The sequence below is a fragment of the Gambusia affinis genome, linkage group LG03, assembly GCF_019740435.1.
Source record: "Gambusia affinis linkage group LG03, SWU_Gaff_1.0, whole genome shotgun sequence".
In the NCBI taxonomy this organism is placed as follows: Eukaryota; Metazoa; Chordata; class Actinopteri; order Cyprinodontiformes; family Poeciliidae; genus Gambusia; species Gambusia affinis.
In genome coordinates this window covers 7,944,961-7,963,300 of record NC_057870.1, presented here as the reverse complement: position 1 = coordinate 7,963,300, position 18,340 = coordinate 7,944,961, and the positions used below count along the sequence as shown (strand labels likewise).

Genomic DNA, 18,340 nt, shown 5'->3' with positions numbered 1-18,340 from the left:
GGGTGGAAATTATTGGATGGGCTGGAGTTTAATGAAAAACCGTCGGGACATGCTGGGACGCAGCTGCGCGTCTTCCCTGGTGCAATCAGTGCTACTGTCACTCACTTTGTGATTTATTTTTTATTTTTTTTCCTTGAAAGGCCGTTGTTTTGGCCACGGAAAGAATGGTGTGAAGCAATTCCTTTGAAAGATTGACATCCCTTGGTCATGAAATTGCGTGTTTGACGGCGTGTCCAGCACTTCCACATAACTGAAACGTGACATCTCGGGTCAACCCAAGAAATTGTGGCCAGAGGAGTTTTTGGACAACTTCTACCAAAGCAATTTTTTTCTTCCACATTCGTCAAGTGGAGAATTTGACAGCTAAACACACTCTGAGTTCTTTAATTTCCGTTTAGTACGGAATCTGCTGTGACCATATTTGGAGTCAAAGAGAGGCCCCTGTTACGTAAGGCACTTGCGCGAGCGGTTCTTGTGGGAAATTTGCTAACAACTTTTTTTGCGGGAGTGGCAGTGTGCATCAATAAAGTGCTTCGCCCCATTAACAATGAATTTTTCCTTCCGCTCCAGCTCCTCGAATGTGTGTTTTATAGTGACTGGGGAGTCCTCCAAGGCGCATGTTTGTGTTTTTTTAATTCCGCAGCCTGCTTTATGTGTGTGATTCATTTCTGTGGTTCAGACGGAGCTCCGCAATAATTTTCCAGAAAGGAAGGAAGAAAGAGCAACTGATGGAAAGAAAATAAATGTTATTATATTATCGTCAATTAGTGAGGTATTAAAACAGGCACGATGCAGACAGAGGGCCTTTTTGAGGCACATTCAGGTTGGAAATGTTGCCCATAGGTATTAGATAATTATAGTTTTAGTTCAGAGGCATTCTATTTGTCAATGTAAGAAAAAAAATAATAATATGCTCATCAGAAGAAATAAATGGCTTACCAGGACATTGCAAAGGCTCTTTGAATAATAAAACAGCTGGTGGGTGAAACATTGGAATTAGGGTTGGAAAGAGGGTTGAATAAGAGTTGAAATTAGGTCTAGATAGATCCATCCGGAACCTGAATGAAACAGTTCTCCTCATAAACAAATAAAAACATGAGGTTTTCATAGAGAGACATATTTTACTTTAGATTTAAAGGTGCAATGTCATGTATTTTTTGGGCATGTAGTACCATTTTATAGGACAGTCAAGTAATTCTCTTACCTTCAGTTGTTAGAAAAATGTCACATATATCAAGTATAACTCAAAAGAAATGTGACCTTGTCACTTAACACCTTGGAATTGGGCCTCTGTCTCTTTAAAACCTTCTGCTCTTTCTGAAATTCACAACATCACTCCTCTATTAACCCTTTAACAATGTTTAGAAAAGAGAGAAGCCTGAAGGCTGGTTCGCTGTTCTCTTCTCATTGTTGGATCCCTTTGAATCCAGCGACATCTCAGAATCTACGGCTCATCTACTTGTTTTTGGTGTCATGCCTTAAACTGTGACACAGTCTTCCCTGCAGTATTGCATCTTCCTGCATGAACCAAAGTTGAAGTGATCCTTGCCATCATCACAGCAACACAGCTCTTTATGTCCCTTGGGGCTTTAAATAACCCGAGCCAAGAACAAATGCCACAGTGCCTCAGGTAGAGCGGGATGACAAACAACCTTTGGTGGCACAGATCAAATGTGACGCAGAGCTCACCCTGATGCTCTTCTCGTAAAATGTGGCTTCTGGTTGCAGCGTGTCCTGCTTCCCTACGCAAGGGAAACCCCTGTTAATCACGGTTGACTGTCCTGTTCCCTCAGGAGAGAATCAATGTCTTCATAGAAACAATGGATCGAATCTCTGCTTGTGCGGTATAGCCGTCTCGTTTGTTGCAGTAAACCTGTTCAGAGGTCTGCAGATTGAGTCGATAAGTACTAGGAACTGTTCTAGGAACACTAGAAAATGCAGTTTTTAGTGACAATACAACAGAACAAGATCAGGGGCACTAACTGACCTGAACTGCATTTGTTATTATCACGCTGCAGCAAAATTTGTCAGGGGAATCTGTTAAGCCGCGGGGAAACAATCGGTTCTAGGAGTTGATGTGGTAAAAAAATAAAAAATAAAAAAAATGTTGAGAGGAAGGATCTGAGCTGTGACTGCTTGACAGCTGGGTCAGCGAATGTCAAAAACTAGATGCCTTGCTGGAGTGCAGTGTCTCATGTAACTGGTTTACAAAAGAGCAACTGGAACAGACTGTCCACAACACACTTTTGTTGACCAAAGGAAATCTTTTTTGTTGACTAAATTTTTCCTTTGGTCAACAAAAGAAATACTTTGTTGACCAATTTGCACCTCTTGTCCTATTGATAACACTTTAGATGTAAATAGGATTTTTCACTTAAACTAGGACATTACTGTAAATGTAATGTCTTACATTTACAGTAGGACACTACTGTCCTACTGTAAATGTAGGATAGTAGGACATTACATATAATATGCATTATTAATATGCATATTAATAAATATGCATATTTGAATATGATATTTTTTTTCCATATAAATGAAAGGTGTAGCATCCATAAGTATCCATCCAGCTTCAGTCCAATACCCTGAACTGGAATCCAGTGCAGCCAATCTCCTGCAGGAGTCACCATGGTTTTGAAATAGTTCACGTCTTTGTCACGTATTCTCAGTTTTTTATGAAGGACTCAGTGTTTTTGTTATTTAACAAAATCAATTGAAACCAGAGGTTTGCACACATTACATAATTAAAGACACATGCACCTTTTACACTCACTGTTGGCCTCCAATTAACTCAAATGTGTCAGGTAACCAATCAGAGGTTTCCAAAACCATCATCTGGACTTTCCCTGGTCATTTAAAGGTGTAGTAATTATTCTGCATTAAAACTTCTCATTTGGAAGAGATTAATAAATAAATCTGACATATTCTCACTATTGTGGTATTTAGCAAATAAAAATTTATTTGCTGCTTCCAACTGACCTACAAAACAAGTTTCATCTGATTTAATCTTAGGCAGTGAGAAAAAGAAGTGTGTGTCTTTTTATTTGACATACATAAACTTCTGGTTTCACTGTACTTATATGTAGCTTTTTTTTGTATGAACTCTGTGTCTCTGATTTAACTGCCCATCACTTCGCACCAGAATCTCATTCTTGTGAGCTTTTCAGCGGCAAGAACTCGATCGTTGCGAGGCGAAAACGCGCCAGAAAACTCTCAGCTGTGTGCCGACAGCACTTGACTGAGTTTCTGACTTTCCTTGAGACAGGAGGAAATGAGTCTAAAATCAGATTGTGGGCATTGGTTGCTGAGAACACTTTATTTTTTTCTAGCCCATTGCTAATAGTCTTGGGAGATCGGTGGGTGTTCTTTTTCTATTTTGTTGAAAGATTGAGCCTTGGAGTGGGTTGTTTTTGGACATTGCTCATTCTGTACGTTGCTCATTTTTTTCTAAGGGGAAAAGAGGGATGGAAAAAGTCTCTTATAAGCTGACTGCAGTCTTATCTGCAAATACTGTGACTCTGAGTTACTCACCAAAGTTTCACCACTTTGTGTTCACGGGACAAACCATGTCGGATTTTAAGGTCAGGACTCTTGAGGTTTCTGCGACTTTGAAAGTCAAAAATTCATCTTCGCGTGCATTCCAGTGGATTTTGCATGCTGGGAAATTGACTGTTCCCATATTGGAGTTCAAAAGCAGTTCTCTAGTGAGCTTACAGCTAATTATTAATGCCTTTAAAATTGGAAGCGGGAGTGAGCTACTTCAACTTTATTAACTTTATGGATTCCTTTGTGGAGAAGTTCAAAGAAGGGTTAGGTCACAGAACAATGTCTTAAGCTCTGAAAGCTCACAGAGAACTGTCCTGTCCATCCATCGAATCATGAAGCACTAAACTCAGCTCCAGAGCAACAAGCAGCTGCTTAGACCCTCTACTGTGTTTCTTAGTAACTTTGGCCAAAATATATAAAGCATCGAGCAATGTTTAAAATTATGCCGATAATAAATAAATTACTACCTATTAGTGTTTCTAACTATACGATTTTAAATTGTAGAATTTATATATATATATATATATATATATATATATATATATATATATATATATATATATATATATATATATATATATATATATATATATAGTAAATATTTTACTGTATCTAAAATATAGTAAAAATATATATATATATAAAACTTGGAGGTTTCAATGTAAAAAGTAAATGTACTCATTCCTTTTATGGAGAAGTTTGATAATTTTCAAAAAGTAGATAATAAATAAATAAAGACCTTTCTTTTTATTTTTTGGTTTTGTTTTGTTTTGAAGGGTCATGTAACTTTTGTGGCTGTAACTAACTTTGCTCAGCTAGACTGAAGGCAAAAATGGCTCTTAGGGTCACAAAGGTTGCTGACCCTTGACCTGAGCAGTCAGGATGAGCAAGGAGAGCGTCAACCAGAGAAGCAACCAAGAGGTTGCCACAATTCACAATCAGGCCACAACTCGGGTACATATTTTTGTTAAAATGCCATCAAAATTGGACTTTTTGGCCTCAGAGTAACCTCTGTTTTTACCACAAAGAGTCATGGTGGTGGCAGCATTATGCTGTGAAGATGCATTTCTTCATAACGGACATAGAAGCTGGTCAGGTTAGGTTGGAAGATGGCTGGAGCTAAAAAGGATGAAACCTAGCGAATGGTTTTTGATCACATCCACATGTTTCAATGGGATCAGTCAAAGTCCAGACAAAAATTAAATTGGACAGAATGCGCCCAATTGAATTTGAGATTTCCATCTGACTGCATTTCTTCTGACTGAGCTTCTTTAGACTCATCACTGCAGTTTCTTCTTGTTTCCTGCTGGCAACCGAGTTGAAATCCCTCTGACAACAGAGCAGAGACACCTGAAGAAAATGCACATTAAGTACTTTAATGCTCAATGTGCATTAAAATAAGTAAATAAGTAAACAAGATATGACTGAGGTCTAATAAAAGAGAATTGGATTAGTGTCTCTGACCCTTCCCTTTCTAATACAAATAAATGCCCACCATGCCCTCACTGTTTCCTTGGACCACATGAGCGTTCGTCTGGGCTCTGAACACATCCGCGTGCGCCGCAGTCGCTCTTCTGCCCCGCCTCGCGTCTGGCTCAGCGGTTTCCCCTCGTATGATTCAGAATTTACCACTGCGTCGTCACCGCGAGCCGGGATGGTGGATGTCGCACCCCCAACAGTAGCCCCTGTGTGCATCAAGAGCTGAAAAGTGGCAGAGGAGCACACGCCCAGACAGATACCATCCCTTTACTCTTTTAGGTAATTCCAATTAAAATGAGTCTAAATCATGTTTTCAAATTCTCACAGTAAATCCGCACTGATCAATGCTGAATGTTAATGCCTGTGCCAAACACAATGTCCCTCGTCTTGCAGTGGTGGCGAAGGGAAAAGGTTCGTGACACAGACCTGTCCTCTCTTTGGTGAGCTGCTGTCAAGGCTGAGTTCAACCCAGCAATCTGGTGCTATCATGTCCTCGCTTGCTGTCTTGTGTAATATGTTCCCCTGGGAGATGCCAAGTCTCCTGGTGCATGTGTGACGGGCCATGTGTGAAAAAGTGATCATTCCTCATTCTGTTTCTTCACACAAACATGCAAAAAAAAATATATATATATATATATATTCCAACTGAGATTGGTGAAATATTTAAATGAACAGGGTTCTCCCTATATCAACAATCATTGACGCTGTAGAACAGCAAACACTGTAGGTAGTATTAAATATTTTAGCAGCATTTGGTTTGCTTTTTCTGCCTCCCCCTGTTAGGAGGAACATTTCTCAGTGTTATTTTGCACGAAGACTCTGACCTCGAGAGACGAAACCAAGGGAAGAAAAAGACCCCTCTTTTTCGGCTGACTTAGGAGCTGACGTTACGGTCGTGCAACAAAAGTCAGCCCGTTTCTATTTAATTCAAAGCAACATCTTTTCTTGCTGAATACAGACAACATATTATTCAATTTATTTCTCCTCGGCTTCCGGGCCGTCCAAGACGACAGAATCAATTTGAATAAATACAAAGAGGGGAATCTGCTTGAATTCCCATTTTGGTTTTAAGCTCTGACTCACCTGGCGGCTGCTGCCTTAAAGCGGTCGGCGGTGCTGGAAGTTGTTGTGCTTATAAGACTTTGGTCTGGGTGGAAAATTGATTGCCTTCCCTCACAATCACCAGGCTGCACAGGGAAAATATTGTGCACTGCAGCTGCATCTAAGTCACTTAAAACGATGCCTTCAGCTTGTGAATCATAGAGAGGGCCAGTACGTGTGATGGAGTGCGCACGGTTCGCTCCTGCTCTTTTATGAGCCATACATTCAGGAGTTGACATGTTCACATTGTCAGTTCATTTACCTTTTCTCTTGCTCATTCAAACAAAACATGCTACTCTGCGGAGAGACTGTGTAAAATTAATACACACTCTTCATGGCCATGCAGGCTTATTAATTTTGGGCTTTTAATAATTGACTGGACCGTTCTTTGCTCAACGTGGAGCGACCAATCGCCAAAGAAGCACAATAAACAATAACTGAGTTCACAAGTATGAATTCATGCTGAGTTTTCTCTAACGCACACTGAGCAGTCTGAAGAAACAATGCACCACTCAGGCGCTCTAGCACCTCCTAGTGCCTAAGTGTGCAAGTCCAGGATTTTCTCTCGTCCAAACATGGTGAAAAAAAAAATCAAGCTCCTTGTCCTTCTCCTTATGGATTTGCTGTCAGCTACATGAAATACACTGGTCCATCAAAAACAACCAATCAGAGCCAGGAGGAGAGTCTTATGCTGTCAATCATCCTGATTGCTTAATGTGCTAATGGCAGAGAAATTACCATTCCAGGAAAACTGTTTATCCGAAGTCATCATGCTAACTAGCCTTAGCATTCATGAGAGGCTAAGGCTTGAGGAACTAGCCTAGCCTATAGGAGAGAGGAATGAGCAGGACGTATAAGAGGATGATTGACAGCATAAGACCCTCCTCCTGGCTCTGATTGATTGTTTTTGATGGACCAGTGTATTTCATGTAGCTGACAGCAAATCCATAAGGAGAAACACAAGGAGCTTGGTTTTTGTTCACCATGTTTGGATGAGAAAAAATCCTGGACTTGCACACTTAGGCACTAGGAGGTGCTAGCTAGAGCGCCTGCCCTTTGCCCTCTGGACAAAAGAGTGCCCTTATGAAATCTTTGTTTTCTAATCCTTACCGTGTACTGTGTGTGGCCCAAAACAGCTATATGGTTATTCATTTGAAATAGTTATATATACATGATGTTCAAGCTGTGCCTGTAAAAAAACAAAAAACAGGAATTATCACTACTATGGGGATCTTTTGTTTCTACTTAAGAAAATGCCTGTGCACACCGATTCAAAGTTTTTCTCTGAGGTTTCATTGATTTTATTTCTCTATGATTGTTCTACCCTGGTGAAAGAACTTTTCACTGAAACTATACATACTACAGATATCACACCCATTAAGATTTCTGGTAAGCAGTATCACACATTATAGCTGATTTTGCTTTGCTTTGTACATTTCAGCATTAAAAAGTTGCAGTGCCAGAAAATAGAGAGATGCAGGCCAACTAACCGTCACCAGTGGAGCTGCGCTGTCCCAAACTAATCAGCTGTATTGTCCTTTGGTCTGCCAGCTTCTTTTCTTATCAGATGCAGCGAACAGAGGCTATTTTGTTGCACATGGCTGGCACATTCACTTTCTCATAAAAGCCCGCTGCATGGCTTGTTAGGGCTCATTGTGCTCTCGGCATATGCTGTACCTGTCCTTTCTAAAGATGCTCAAAAATGGCACCTTGGAATACTCTCCCGTAATAATGACTTAGGCTTTGAAGTTTGTTGTTTTGTTTTTTTCTAAATAAAAAAAAAAGAAAGAAAAAAGAAGAAGCTGAAAGAGTTGATTAGGTTTTGTGTTTGTTGAAGATCGTGGCAGAGGCAGTGTTCTGTTTCTCTGCAGCCTCTATTCCCATCCTCCATTTTCTAGTGTTTTGCTTGGTGGAAGCTGACAGCTCATTCCGTAAATGCTACCTACTTTGTTTTCATTTGTCATTGCTGTCCCGTGGACTCTGGTGCGCTCTCTGCACAGCCCTCTGCTGATGAAAGGTGATGCGCTGCTAATGCACTGGAATGCTGCACTCTCCCTAATGGCCCAACCAGTGGGGCTTTTTTTTTTTTTTTTTTTTTTTTTGTGAAATCAGGGTCCAACAGAACCTCCACTGCTGTGGTCACCTTACACAACATCCTGTGATCAGGTAACCCTAATCGGCCACACATGCGTGAAAACGAACTGGAGTGTTCGTAACTAGTCATGACAGATTTGCATGATGTCACATTTGTTGCTTTCCATCCTATACCAGCAGTGCAGCAGGCAATTTTTTTGGTTAGTCAATGCAGGAAGAAGAAAAAGTGTTTTGGTTTGCCGTCAATATGTTTGGTGACTCCTGTCAAAAACATCTATGTTTGTCCAAGACAAAAAGTCCGCCCCTTGCCTCCCTTTCTGTTTTTCCTGGCGTGCTAATCTGCAGTTTACATCGGACGGGAAAATGGATCAAGTGATGGATCATTCCAACTGTGTTTATGCAACCAGAGAGGAAAGAAAAAGCTCTGCTTGTCAGGAAATGATGAACACAAATCGAAGTCACAGCATAAGATGAATGGAGCTGTGAAGCCTAAGCAAGGCGGAAGCCAGAGTTATTTATATATAAATATGTGTGTGTGTGTGTGCGTGTGCGTGTGCGCGTGCGTGTGTGTGTGTGTGTGTGTGTGTGTAAAAAGCCATAATGATCAAAGCTGCCTCAGAAAATCTACCAAGCTGCTGTTATTGATGTGGAAAACAGCAGATGAGGAAAACAATTATAGTGAATTTGCAGAAGCATTCACACTTTTTGAACGTTCACACATTGTCACTTTAGAACCAAAAACTTCAGTGTAGTTTCTTGAGTTTTTATGTGATAGACCAACACAAGTAATGTGTAATTATAAATTAGAAGGAAAAGGATAAATATTTAATTCTCTAGTGGCAAGAGAGGGAAGGGAGGAAATGACCTGAGACCGGGAATCGAACCCAGGCCATCGAGGACTACAGCCTGTGGACATTGTGTGTGCATACTGCCCACTAAACCACACCATACCTATGTTTTATGAATATTAAAAGTGTGGTGTGCATCTATTTTCTTCCCACTGAGACAATAAATTGTAGAATCACGCTTCACTGCAATTACAACCGAGGACACTTTGTAGAAAATGTCTCCACCAGATTTACAGTAGACTCTGAAATAGTTGCCATTCTCATAGCATGAAGCTGCTACCACCACATTCCCACTTACTGTTTTATTTTCATTTTTTTTTAAACTCACCACAGTGTTCTGCATATTCGTCTAAAAAAGTCCAGTTTCAATCACATGCCAGATTTCAATTGGTTTTCTTTGTACAATGGTCACTTGGGTATAAATGGTAGATGCTAGATAATTAACTTGCCAACAGATTCTCTGACCTGAGTTTTATATATATATATATATATATATATATATATATATATATATATATATATATATATATATATATATATATATATATATATATATATATATATATATATATATATATATATATATATATATATATATATATATATATATATATATATGTACTAGTATATAATATATATATATATATATATATATATATATATATATATATATATATATATATATATATATATATATATATATATATATATATATATATATATAAAACATTAACTGGAGGAAGAAGAACATGGGAAGTCAACCAGACTTCATGCTCAGCCTTAGGGTGCCATAAAAACAGTTTTGCATCTGACAGCTCCCTCTTGTGTTCAGCAGCTAGAATTGATCAAATACACGCCTGCGTTTAGTCGCGCAAATGTTAAAGACAAACTATAAGAGTGCCAAAATCCTATTAATAGATCCGCAAAATCTTAGTAACAAAGACAGCTTCTTGGTCAATTTTCAATAAAGACTAGACACTTTCAGCAGCAACTCTTTCGATCACTGTGATAGAAAAATGTAGTGCAAAATCTTGATAAACACCTCTTCCGTTTTATTTTCTTTGTAATCATTTTGGCGCTATGCGTTCAATTTATAAATTTTCTTTTTTAAAAACTACTTAGGTGGCTAAAAGTAGTGCAGCAACATTTGGTAGTAAACACTGCTTTGGGGAAATGGGATAAGAAGTCAGAAGTCATTGCGACGTGATTGGCTGGTCCATAGAAACTGGGCGGGATGAAGAAAGACTACGGACCAATAGTGTTTGAGCTTTCGCCTTAATACTAAAAGTAAACACACTTGTTTTGACCTGTTAAAAAGAAATTGAGGAACTCTGCGTCTTGCGTTGTAAGCAGGTATTTTCTGTCCTAGAAGTCATTTCAGAGTGGTTTTGTGTTTAAGGACATGGCAATATTTCTCCGTATTAACCCCGTTAAGGTTCTGAAGGCTTCTTTAAAACAGTGCGTTATAGCAGGCAGCAGGCTAACCTGTTTTTAGCTTGTCTAACACTTAACTACTAGCTTAGCAGCGGGGAAACAGCTAACATTTTAACGGAAGAAGCTATGTATGTATTATACTTTCGTGTTTTTACAACTCTGCGTCTGAAATGGGGGATAACCGTGTGCGACTTGCTGTAAATGTGAAATGACATTTTTTTTTTTTAAATCAGCTGGTTTGTCGCTAACTGCATCTCTTCTTCCTGTTTGTTAGCAGGCAGCGTCTCGCTGGAGAAAACACCGGATGATGGTGCTGCCAGGCAGGTGAAAGGAATGAAACCCGAAGGTCAGCGGTCTGTCATGGCAGAGAACGGACGGGAGCTGGTCGGTTCGGTGAAACAAGCTCGCTTTTCGGACCGACAGTCGTTCAAGTGTTGGACCCACTTCCACAGCTTGATGGGCGGTCTGGACACCCTCAGACAGAGCGGAACCCTGTTCGATGTTGTACTTCTGGTAGAGGGTCGTCCCATTCAAGCCCACCGTGTTCTGCTGGCTGCCGCTTGTGATTATTTCAGGTACAAACCACAGCTTTGGCTGCAGCCTTACTTTTGGTTTTATTTTGAGTTTTGTCATGAGTCTCACGCGAAAACATTTCAGGTACTTTCCTAAAAAAATTCACGGAATATCCTACACGGCCATGGAAAAAATTCTTGACTACATCTACACTTCGGAGATCGAGTTAGACCTACAGAACGTTCAGGAAATCCTGATGGCCGCGTCGCTTTTTCAGGTATGTCGGGTCCAATTGGTTAGTAATTGTTTCCTTTTGTTCTGTTTCACTAAAATGTTTGTCTGTTTTTTTTTGTTGTTTTTTGTTGTTTTTGTTTTTTTTCACAGCTGGAAAATGTTATCAGCTTCTGCTGTGACTTCCTGTTCTCCTGGCTGGACGACAGCAACATTTTGGAGGTTCTCCACTTGGCCGACGTCTACGGACTGGAGCATCTCAAAGCCAAGGTCCACTCCTACGTCCTCAGGAACATTCAGACTTTGTCTCGGACGGACATGTACCGGCAGCTCCCCGAGGAGGACGTCTTCAGGGTGCTGAGCAGCGACGCACTTCAGGTGGCCAGCGAGAACGAGGTGTACGAGGCCGCGCTTCACTATCACTACAGCCCTGAGGAAGTGGAAACTGACCAGGTGTACTTGCAGGTCAGTCGAAAGATGTGTGCGGTTTGATTCTACACACACCTTTTGTCACCTTCACTTCTTCGTCTGCGTCGAAGTTAACATCTTTTGCCCCTTTTTTTTAAACTCAAAGGGCAACCTCAGGATGCTTGACGCTGTCCGTTTCAGCCTAATCGAGAAGCAAGTGTTGCAGAGACTCCACGGCAGACTGAACCCGTGTCCGCTGAAGGACTCCGTTGCGGCGGCGCTAAGATACCACGAGCAGGAGTTGTTGCAGCCCGCCCTGCAGAGCCCCCTCACTCAGCCGCGCTCCACCTTCCACTGCATCCTCGGCTTCGGCGGGATGTTCAGCTCCAGCGTCTCTGCGGACATGGATCACGTGTTCCAGGTGTTCCACCCGAGCTGGAGTGAGTGGAGAACTCTCAAAGCGGCTCACGCTCCCCGAATGTCCAACCAGGGCATCGCTGTGCTCAACAACTTTGTTTATCTTATTGGAGGAGATCGGAACAACAGTGGCTTTCGTGCAGACAGTCGCTGCTGGAGGTGAGAGAGGACTTGTTGAATCACAAATGCATGTTCTTTATTAGCAGACAACAATCTTTGCAGCCCAGCAAACCTTCATCACCTGCTGATGAAGGTTACAAGGTGTTTGCGTGTCCTTAAAAAGTTATAAATTCATGTTTCCATACATAAGGCCTTAAGTAAACAGGTTTAACATTTTGTCTTGACAGGGTTATTAAATCTTGTATATTCTATGTATTTTTTTTCTTGTGGGACGTTTCTGTCAGGCAAAAGTGTGAGTTTCACTCTGACGTCTTTATTGCGTTCTGTGACTCAAAACACTTGAGGCTAGCGGTAACTAGCTGCTGATATACCCTTGACAGCTCGCTAGGTAGCTTTTTTGCATCTGCTATGGGTATAATGCAAACTTATCGCTAGTTAGCTGGACCAAGTTGGTACATTTCTGTGGCGATACAGGTCTGAAACACAATTCATAATGGTCTTATTTTTAATCTAAAATAATTACATTTTAGATTAAGTATTAAAAGATCTTAAATTTGAGTTTGAGAAATGTGCAGAAAGCCTGGCTTAGGTGATTTGAACCCGGGTTGGTCTTTATTGTCCTGCAGGTCAAACCTGCTTTATTCCCCACTGTGAAACTTTTCTTCTTTCAGATATGACCCTCGTTACAACAGCTGGTGCTCCATCCAGCCTCTGCAGATGCAGCATGCCGACCACTGCGTTTGTGTGGTGGGCGGCCATATTTACGCAATCGGCGGGCGGGACTACAAGAGTGAGCTGGACTGGGTGGAGCGCTACGACCCGGTCACCAACAAGTGGGAGTTTGTCTCTCCACTGAAGAAAGAAGTAAGAGTTTACAGCACGGCACAAGTCATAATATTAGCAGAATAAAGACACTAAAATACCAGAAGAAAGTTGGAAAATTACTAGAAAAAAGTTGCTTCAGTGAGAGCACAGCTTCTACGGTATCAGTTTTATTTTTTATTATTTTTGTGTAGGAGTTATAGAAATTCTATTTCATTCTACTAATATTGCGACTTTATTTTGGTGATTTTATGACTTTATTCTTTCATCATTACAACTTTTTTTCTCATACTATCACAACTTTATACTCATATTATGACTTAGCTGTACAACTTTACTTTGGTATTATTATGACTTTATTCTGGTAACATTTTGACTGAATTCTTGTATTACTACCAATTTTTTCATATTATTACAAATTTATTCTCAAAATATTAGGACTTTGCTCTCGTAACATTGACATTATTCTCATAAGCCTATTTTTTTTTATTTTTATTTTGCAATATTATGACTTTTCATGAATATTATAACTTTTCTCTCATAATAATTTTTTTTTCTTAGTCTGACCCTAATAATCTGTCTTTCATAAGGTCCCAGTAAGAAATTTTTTTTGAGCTTTAGAAATTGTTCAAACCTCCCAATGAGTGTGAATATTCTTGCACACTTCCTTTGTATCTGGACGAAAGCATGCACTACTGCTATACCCCACATGGTGGTGCTATATGCCTACAGGCTATAAATGCTCTCTTCCCCTTTCCTGACTTTTTTCCCCCCTTAATCCCTCCCTCCAGGTGTACGCTCATGCTGGAGCGGTGCTGGATGGCAGGATTTATGTAGCATGTGGCCGTAGAGGGATGGCGTACCTCAGAGAGACTTACTGCTACGACCCTTCAACCGACGACTGGACGGCATGCGCTGAGGGCCCGGTGGAGCGGGCGTGGCACGGCATGGCTGCCGCGAACGGGCGCGTGTATGTGATCGGCGGCAGTAATGATCAGCGTGGATATCGGCGTGACGTCCTGCAGGTACGTCATGAGTCATCAGAGATGGTTTCCTTGAGAAAAATTCTATTTGACCATTAAACTGATGAAGCGTCGGGTTCAAATCACCGATTCTTACACTTTTAAGCACTTCTATGAGTAAGAACTCATCAGTCGCTTCCTCTTTGATTTTTATTTCTTTTTTTCTAGCTGGCTTGCTTTGACCCAACACCAAACTCTTGGTCTTCATTAACCCCCCTCCCATCCGGACACGGAGAACCCGGCATGGCCGTGCTGGACGGCCGCATCTACGTCCTGGGCGGGCGCTCCCACGACAAAGGCAACAGGATGAAGTACGTTCACGTCTACAACACAGACACAGGGGAGTGGGAGAACGAGACTGAATTTAGCAAGCGCGTCTCCGGCCTCGCCGCGTGCGTCGCGCTCATGCCCCCCGCCGTGATCGCTCAGGCCCGCAGCTGGGACCAGTACACCAAGGCTTCGTCGGATGACGCGGACATAGACAACTCGGAAGAATCCAGCGAGGACTGAACCAAAGTCACCTGCCGTCCTGCGTTTTTCTGACTCAGAACAGGAAGCAGGACGGTGCACTGGTGACTTTTTGTGCCTCTGGTTAAGCACCTTTGCACACATTTGTTACTTTTTGAAACTCATGGTACCACACTATACCCAGATATCCTTACCACCTGAATCCTTCATCCCAACTGGTTGTGGCTCCTGTTTTTGTTTTATCTTTATTTCTTCTGTTTTTGTTTTCTATGTATGTATAGGACTAATTAAACACAGACTGGTGTTTTCAGCATTTAGTTTCTGCTAATTATGATGATACTCTAATTGCAGCTTATAAAAACATAACATTTCTGATTGGAATGTTACACTAGACCAATAAAAAACATGTTTAATACAGAAATGAGGCTTTAATAAAAAGTTAATCTGCATAATGGCTTTTTTCAAAAGCTAAAGAAGCCTCACTGGAACTCATATTCTTTCTTTTTACATTAGCTGCAGCACCGATTGAGCATAAGCAGTTGATCACTTTTAAAGGTATTTCTATGAACAAGCCTAACCTTTTCAATAAATTTGACAAAGCCTGTCACGCTACAAAGTTTTGTCCCAGAAGTTATTGCAATTAACGATAATATCGTCGTTTTGAGCCCATTTTCCAGTAATATAACTGTAATGGCAAAAACACAATCTCAAGGATCAATAAACTTTCAGTGCTAATGAACATTTAACTCTGGAACTGGGAGTCATTTTAAAAATAGAAAATAAATAAATAAATAAAAGAAAACAAAAGAAACAAATAGATGAATTATGAAATCTCTGTAAACTAAATTGTCCTTCCAAAGAAGTGGCTAGTTGAGACCAAAGCACCAGACTGAAGACGTTTTACATCCAGATTTTGATGGTAAAAAAGTGTGGGGGAGGGGAGGGAGAGAACGACAATAAATCATGCAAATGGAGGTTATTGATCTCGTTTTATTTACTGATTGATTGTGATAGGCCCAAATTTGACCGTTTTTCAGGTTTAATGCTTGCGTTGGATGTCTGTTACGACGGCTGCGCCTCGTTTTCCTCTCCTGCCAGATCTCCACACCAGGATCTGGTTGTCCTCGTCTGAACTTCCCCTCCTCTTAGCTGGAGTTTTTTGGTACCACCCAGTCTCCACCAGTTCCTTTCCATTTGGCTTTATGAAGGGCGACTGACTGCCGCTTTCCTTTTCGGGGCTGTTTCATCTACATCTGTTGCCCCCCCCCTCCCCCCTTCCTGCCCCCTGCCTCTTACCTCTGTCCCTCCCTCTGTTTTCACACTTTTGTGCCAGCCTCCAGCAAGTTGTCTGCTAGGATCTGCTGACACCAGCACTGGACATCCAGGATCAACGGTCCGCTGTGTTTATGCTCTTGTCCGTTTTGTTTTTGTTTTCGTACAAAGTTGCAGCACCACCTGGGGGATACTTAAGACGCATGTCCAGCACTTAGCCACGTCAGCAGTCTTTACGAACATCTTAGTGCGGGTCGATCCGGTGCTCTTTGCAGAGCAATTAAAAGGGCCACATTAGGCATTGATGTAGAGCTATGCAGATTGAGCCCAGTGGAGTTGAGGAGGGTGTTTGCGAGTGAAGGGAATTTACTCTTGCTTCCCGCCCTGCTGCTGCGGAGTGGAGAAGGTCAATGGAAATCGATTGGGGAACAAAGGAACGTTCATTTTCCTCCAGGGAATCCGCCGATCGACATGGTAGCTTCCCTGCGTGAACAGGAGCCATAAAACGTCTTTCTTTGAAAATGAAAAACTTCACTGGCGACAGTCGCAGTGACTTGCTTTAAGCATCGCGGCAGCTGTGCACGATCCACACAACACAACGATAGGATGTAGAACTGCTGATTCTAGATCCTATTTAAATCCAGGAGGAAAAAAATAATAATTTGATGCTGAAAAGTTTTGTATTTTGCTTTTACATTTGTAATTTGCAATCCTACTCAGGGTTGTCTGCAGCTTTATGAATGAATTTCACTAGATTTTCAACCCATGTGCCTTAAGTTCAATAATAAAATCATAATATTACAAAAAACGTACCAAGATCCCTGAAACTTTTCCGCATTTTTCTGCACGGATTCCAAGCTCAGATGGGATGAAATGTCATTGTGCCAATTATTTGTTGTGCACTTAAAACCTATGTTGGATATATATACAAGCCATGCAGTAGTGGCAGCATCATGCTCAGGGAATGCATTTCGGCAGCAGGGACAGTGCGACACATTTCAGACTGAGCCAAGGGTTCCCAGTTCAGTTGGGCTCTAATCCCAGAACTATAGGGTTTAGTTTAGATTACATTTGTTAGAGTGGCCTAGTTAAAGTCCGGACCTAAATTCAGTTGAGTGTCTGTAGCAAGATAAAACAGGCAAAAACCTCGGTTTATATATCTGCAAACCTGATAGAGGCTTGACCCAAAAGACAAAATTTAGTTCTACAAAGTAATGATTCGTATAGGTGGAATACAAATGCATGCTACACTTTTCAGATATTTATTAGTAAAAACTCTTAAATACCATATCATTTCCTTTCCATTTCACATTTAAGCATTATTTTGCTTATCACATAACTCCCAATAAAATAGGTCTGGTTAGTGGTTGTCCTGCTTTAAATAGCATTTACATTGAGCTCCACTGTTTCCTGACTTCATTCTGTTTATGTTTTTCTGCTCTTCACTCTGGAATGTGAAATAGTTGGACATATATTGGGTTTTTTTGTTGTTGTTTTTTTTGTCTTCTAGTCACATAGTGTCATTTTATATCACAATCAAGTAATTATTCCCTTGTCACCGTTGGTTATAAAATGCTGTATTTATATCAAATATGACTTAAGAGATGTCTTACTTTTCAATTTGAAAAGTCTTGAAATTGGGCATCTGTCACTTTAAGGAGTTCCTGCTCCTTAAAGCTTCACATCAACATGTTTAAACGTTCACAAACTGGAGCAGTGAGTGGTTGCCCCGGGAGATTAAAGGATTTCTCAAACATGCATGAAAGCATCAAGGCAACTTTCCAGGTATGTTTTTGATGAGGGCATAATCAATCAATCAATCAATCAATCAATCAAATTTTATTTGTGTAGCACATTTCAGCAGCAAGGCATTTCAAAGTGCTTTACATCAAATCAAACACAGAAACACAATGCAACATGGAATCAACAAACAAAACACGACATCAAGTCAAGTTCTGTCATTAAATTTGTAATTGATTACGTTTCAAATACAATCCTGAACAGGTGGGTTTTTAGTCGAGTTTGCATCCATAAAAGGTTTATCTGTTACACTCCTACTGTGTTATGTGGAACAAAATACCTATTTTTATTACATAACATTACAACATGATGCAGAGCTATAAAAAAGCTGATTTAACATAATTCTGCTCCTTTAAATAGAGATTATTTGCATAAACAAAGTCTGTTAAGTTATTAAATAATAGCAAGGGCATACTGGGATTATTACTAATATCTCACATTTTCAACGTAGAAGGATCTTCACTGATGCGTGGAAATTCAAACTTCATTGTTAAAAGTCTTTGGGTTATCCCGCCTGAAAGGAGTAGATGAGGAAGCTCGGACCTACAGTAATGAGTAGCGCTGCGTAAAACCCACATTATACTAAATTGCTCCCCACCCCCACTCTCCCCTGCTGTATTTTACAGCAGTCATTAGCAACTCGTATCCACTCAGGCTAAAGGTGAGAGGCCTTGCTTGTGTTTTTTAACAGTGAAAAGGAGCCAACAGCTCCCATTTTCATGCTTTTTAAGGCCCATTGACATGGAGAACGAGGGTCGTGCAGTG

General features: G+C 40.7%; 1 protein-coding gene across 6 annotated transcripts; it reads left to right on the top strand.

Moving 5' to 3' along the window:
• Nucleotides 1–10,322: 10,322 nt before the first annotated feature.
• Nucleotides 10,323–17,290, top strand: klhl22 (kelch-like family member 22). Of its 6 annotated transcripts, none has more exons than XM_044112678.1 (7): nt 10,323–10,413; nt 10,777–11,292; nt 11,400–11,711; nt 11,821–12,230; nt 12,863–13,055; nt 13,805–14,038; nt 14,204–17,290. In XM_044112678.1, exons 2-7 carry the CDS (start codon nt 11,134–11,136, stop codon nt 14,543–14,545), a joined length of 1,650 nt encoding a protein of 549 aa, XP_043968613.1. In that variant the 5' UTR covers nt 10,323–10,413; nt 10,777–11,133; the 3' UTR covers nt 14,546–17,290. The 6 variants fall into 6 exon arrangements, with proteins under 6 accessions (XP_043968613.1, XP_043968612.1, XP_043968614.1 ...); XM_044112677.1 differs by having other exon boundaries at nt 10,323–10,421; XM_044112679.1 differs by having other exon boundaries at nt 10,339–10,413; nt 10,780–11,292.
• Nucleotides 17,291–18,340: the final 1,050 nt, after the last annotated feature.

Bases quoted from the DNA above. Each gene is read 5' to 3' on its own strand.
- klhl22 (XM_044112678.1), top strand. From the start codon at position 11,134: ATGAGTCTCACGCGAAAACATTTCAGGTACTTTCCTAAAAAAATTCAC. The intron at 11,293-11,399 runs GTATGTCGGGTC...TTTTTTTCACAG, and splicing joins TGGCCGCGTCGCTTTTTCAG to CTGGAAAATGTTATCAGCTT. The intron at 13,056-13,804 runs GTAAGAGTTTAC...CCCTCCCTCCAG, and splicing joins TCTCTCCACTGAAGAAAGAA to GTGTACGCTCATGCTGGAGC.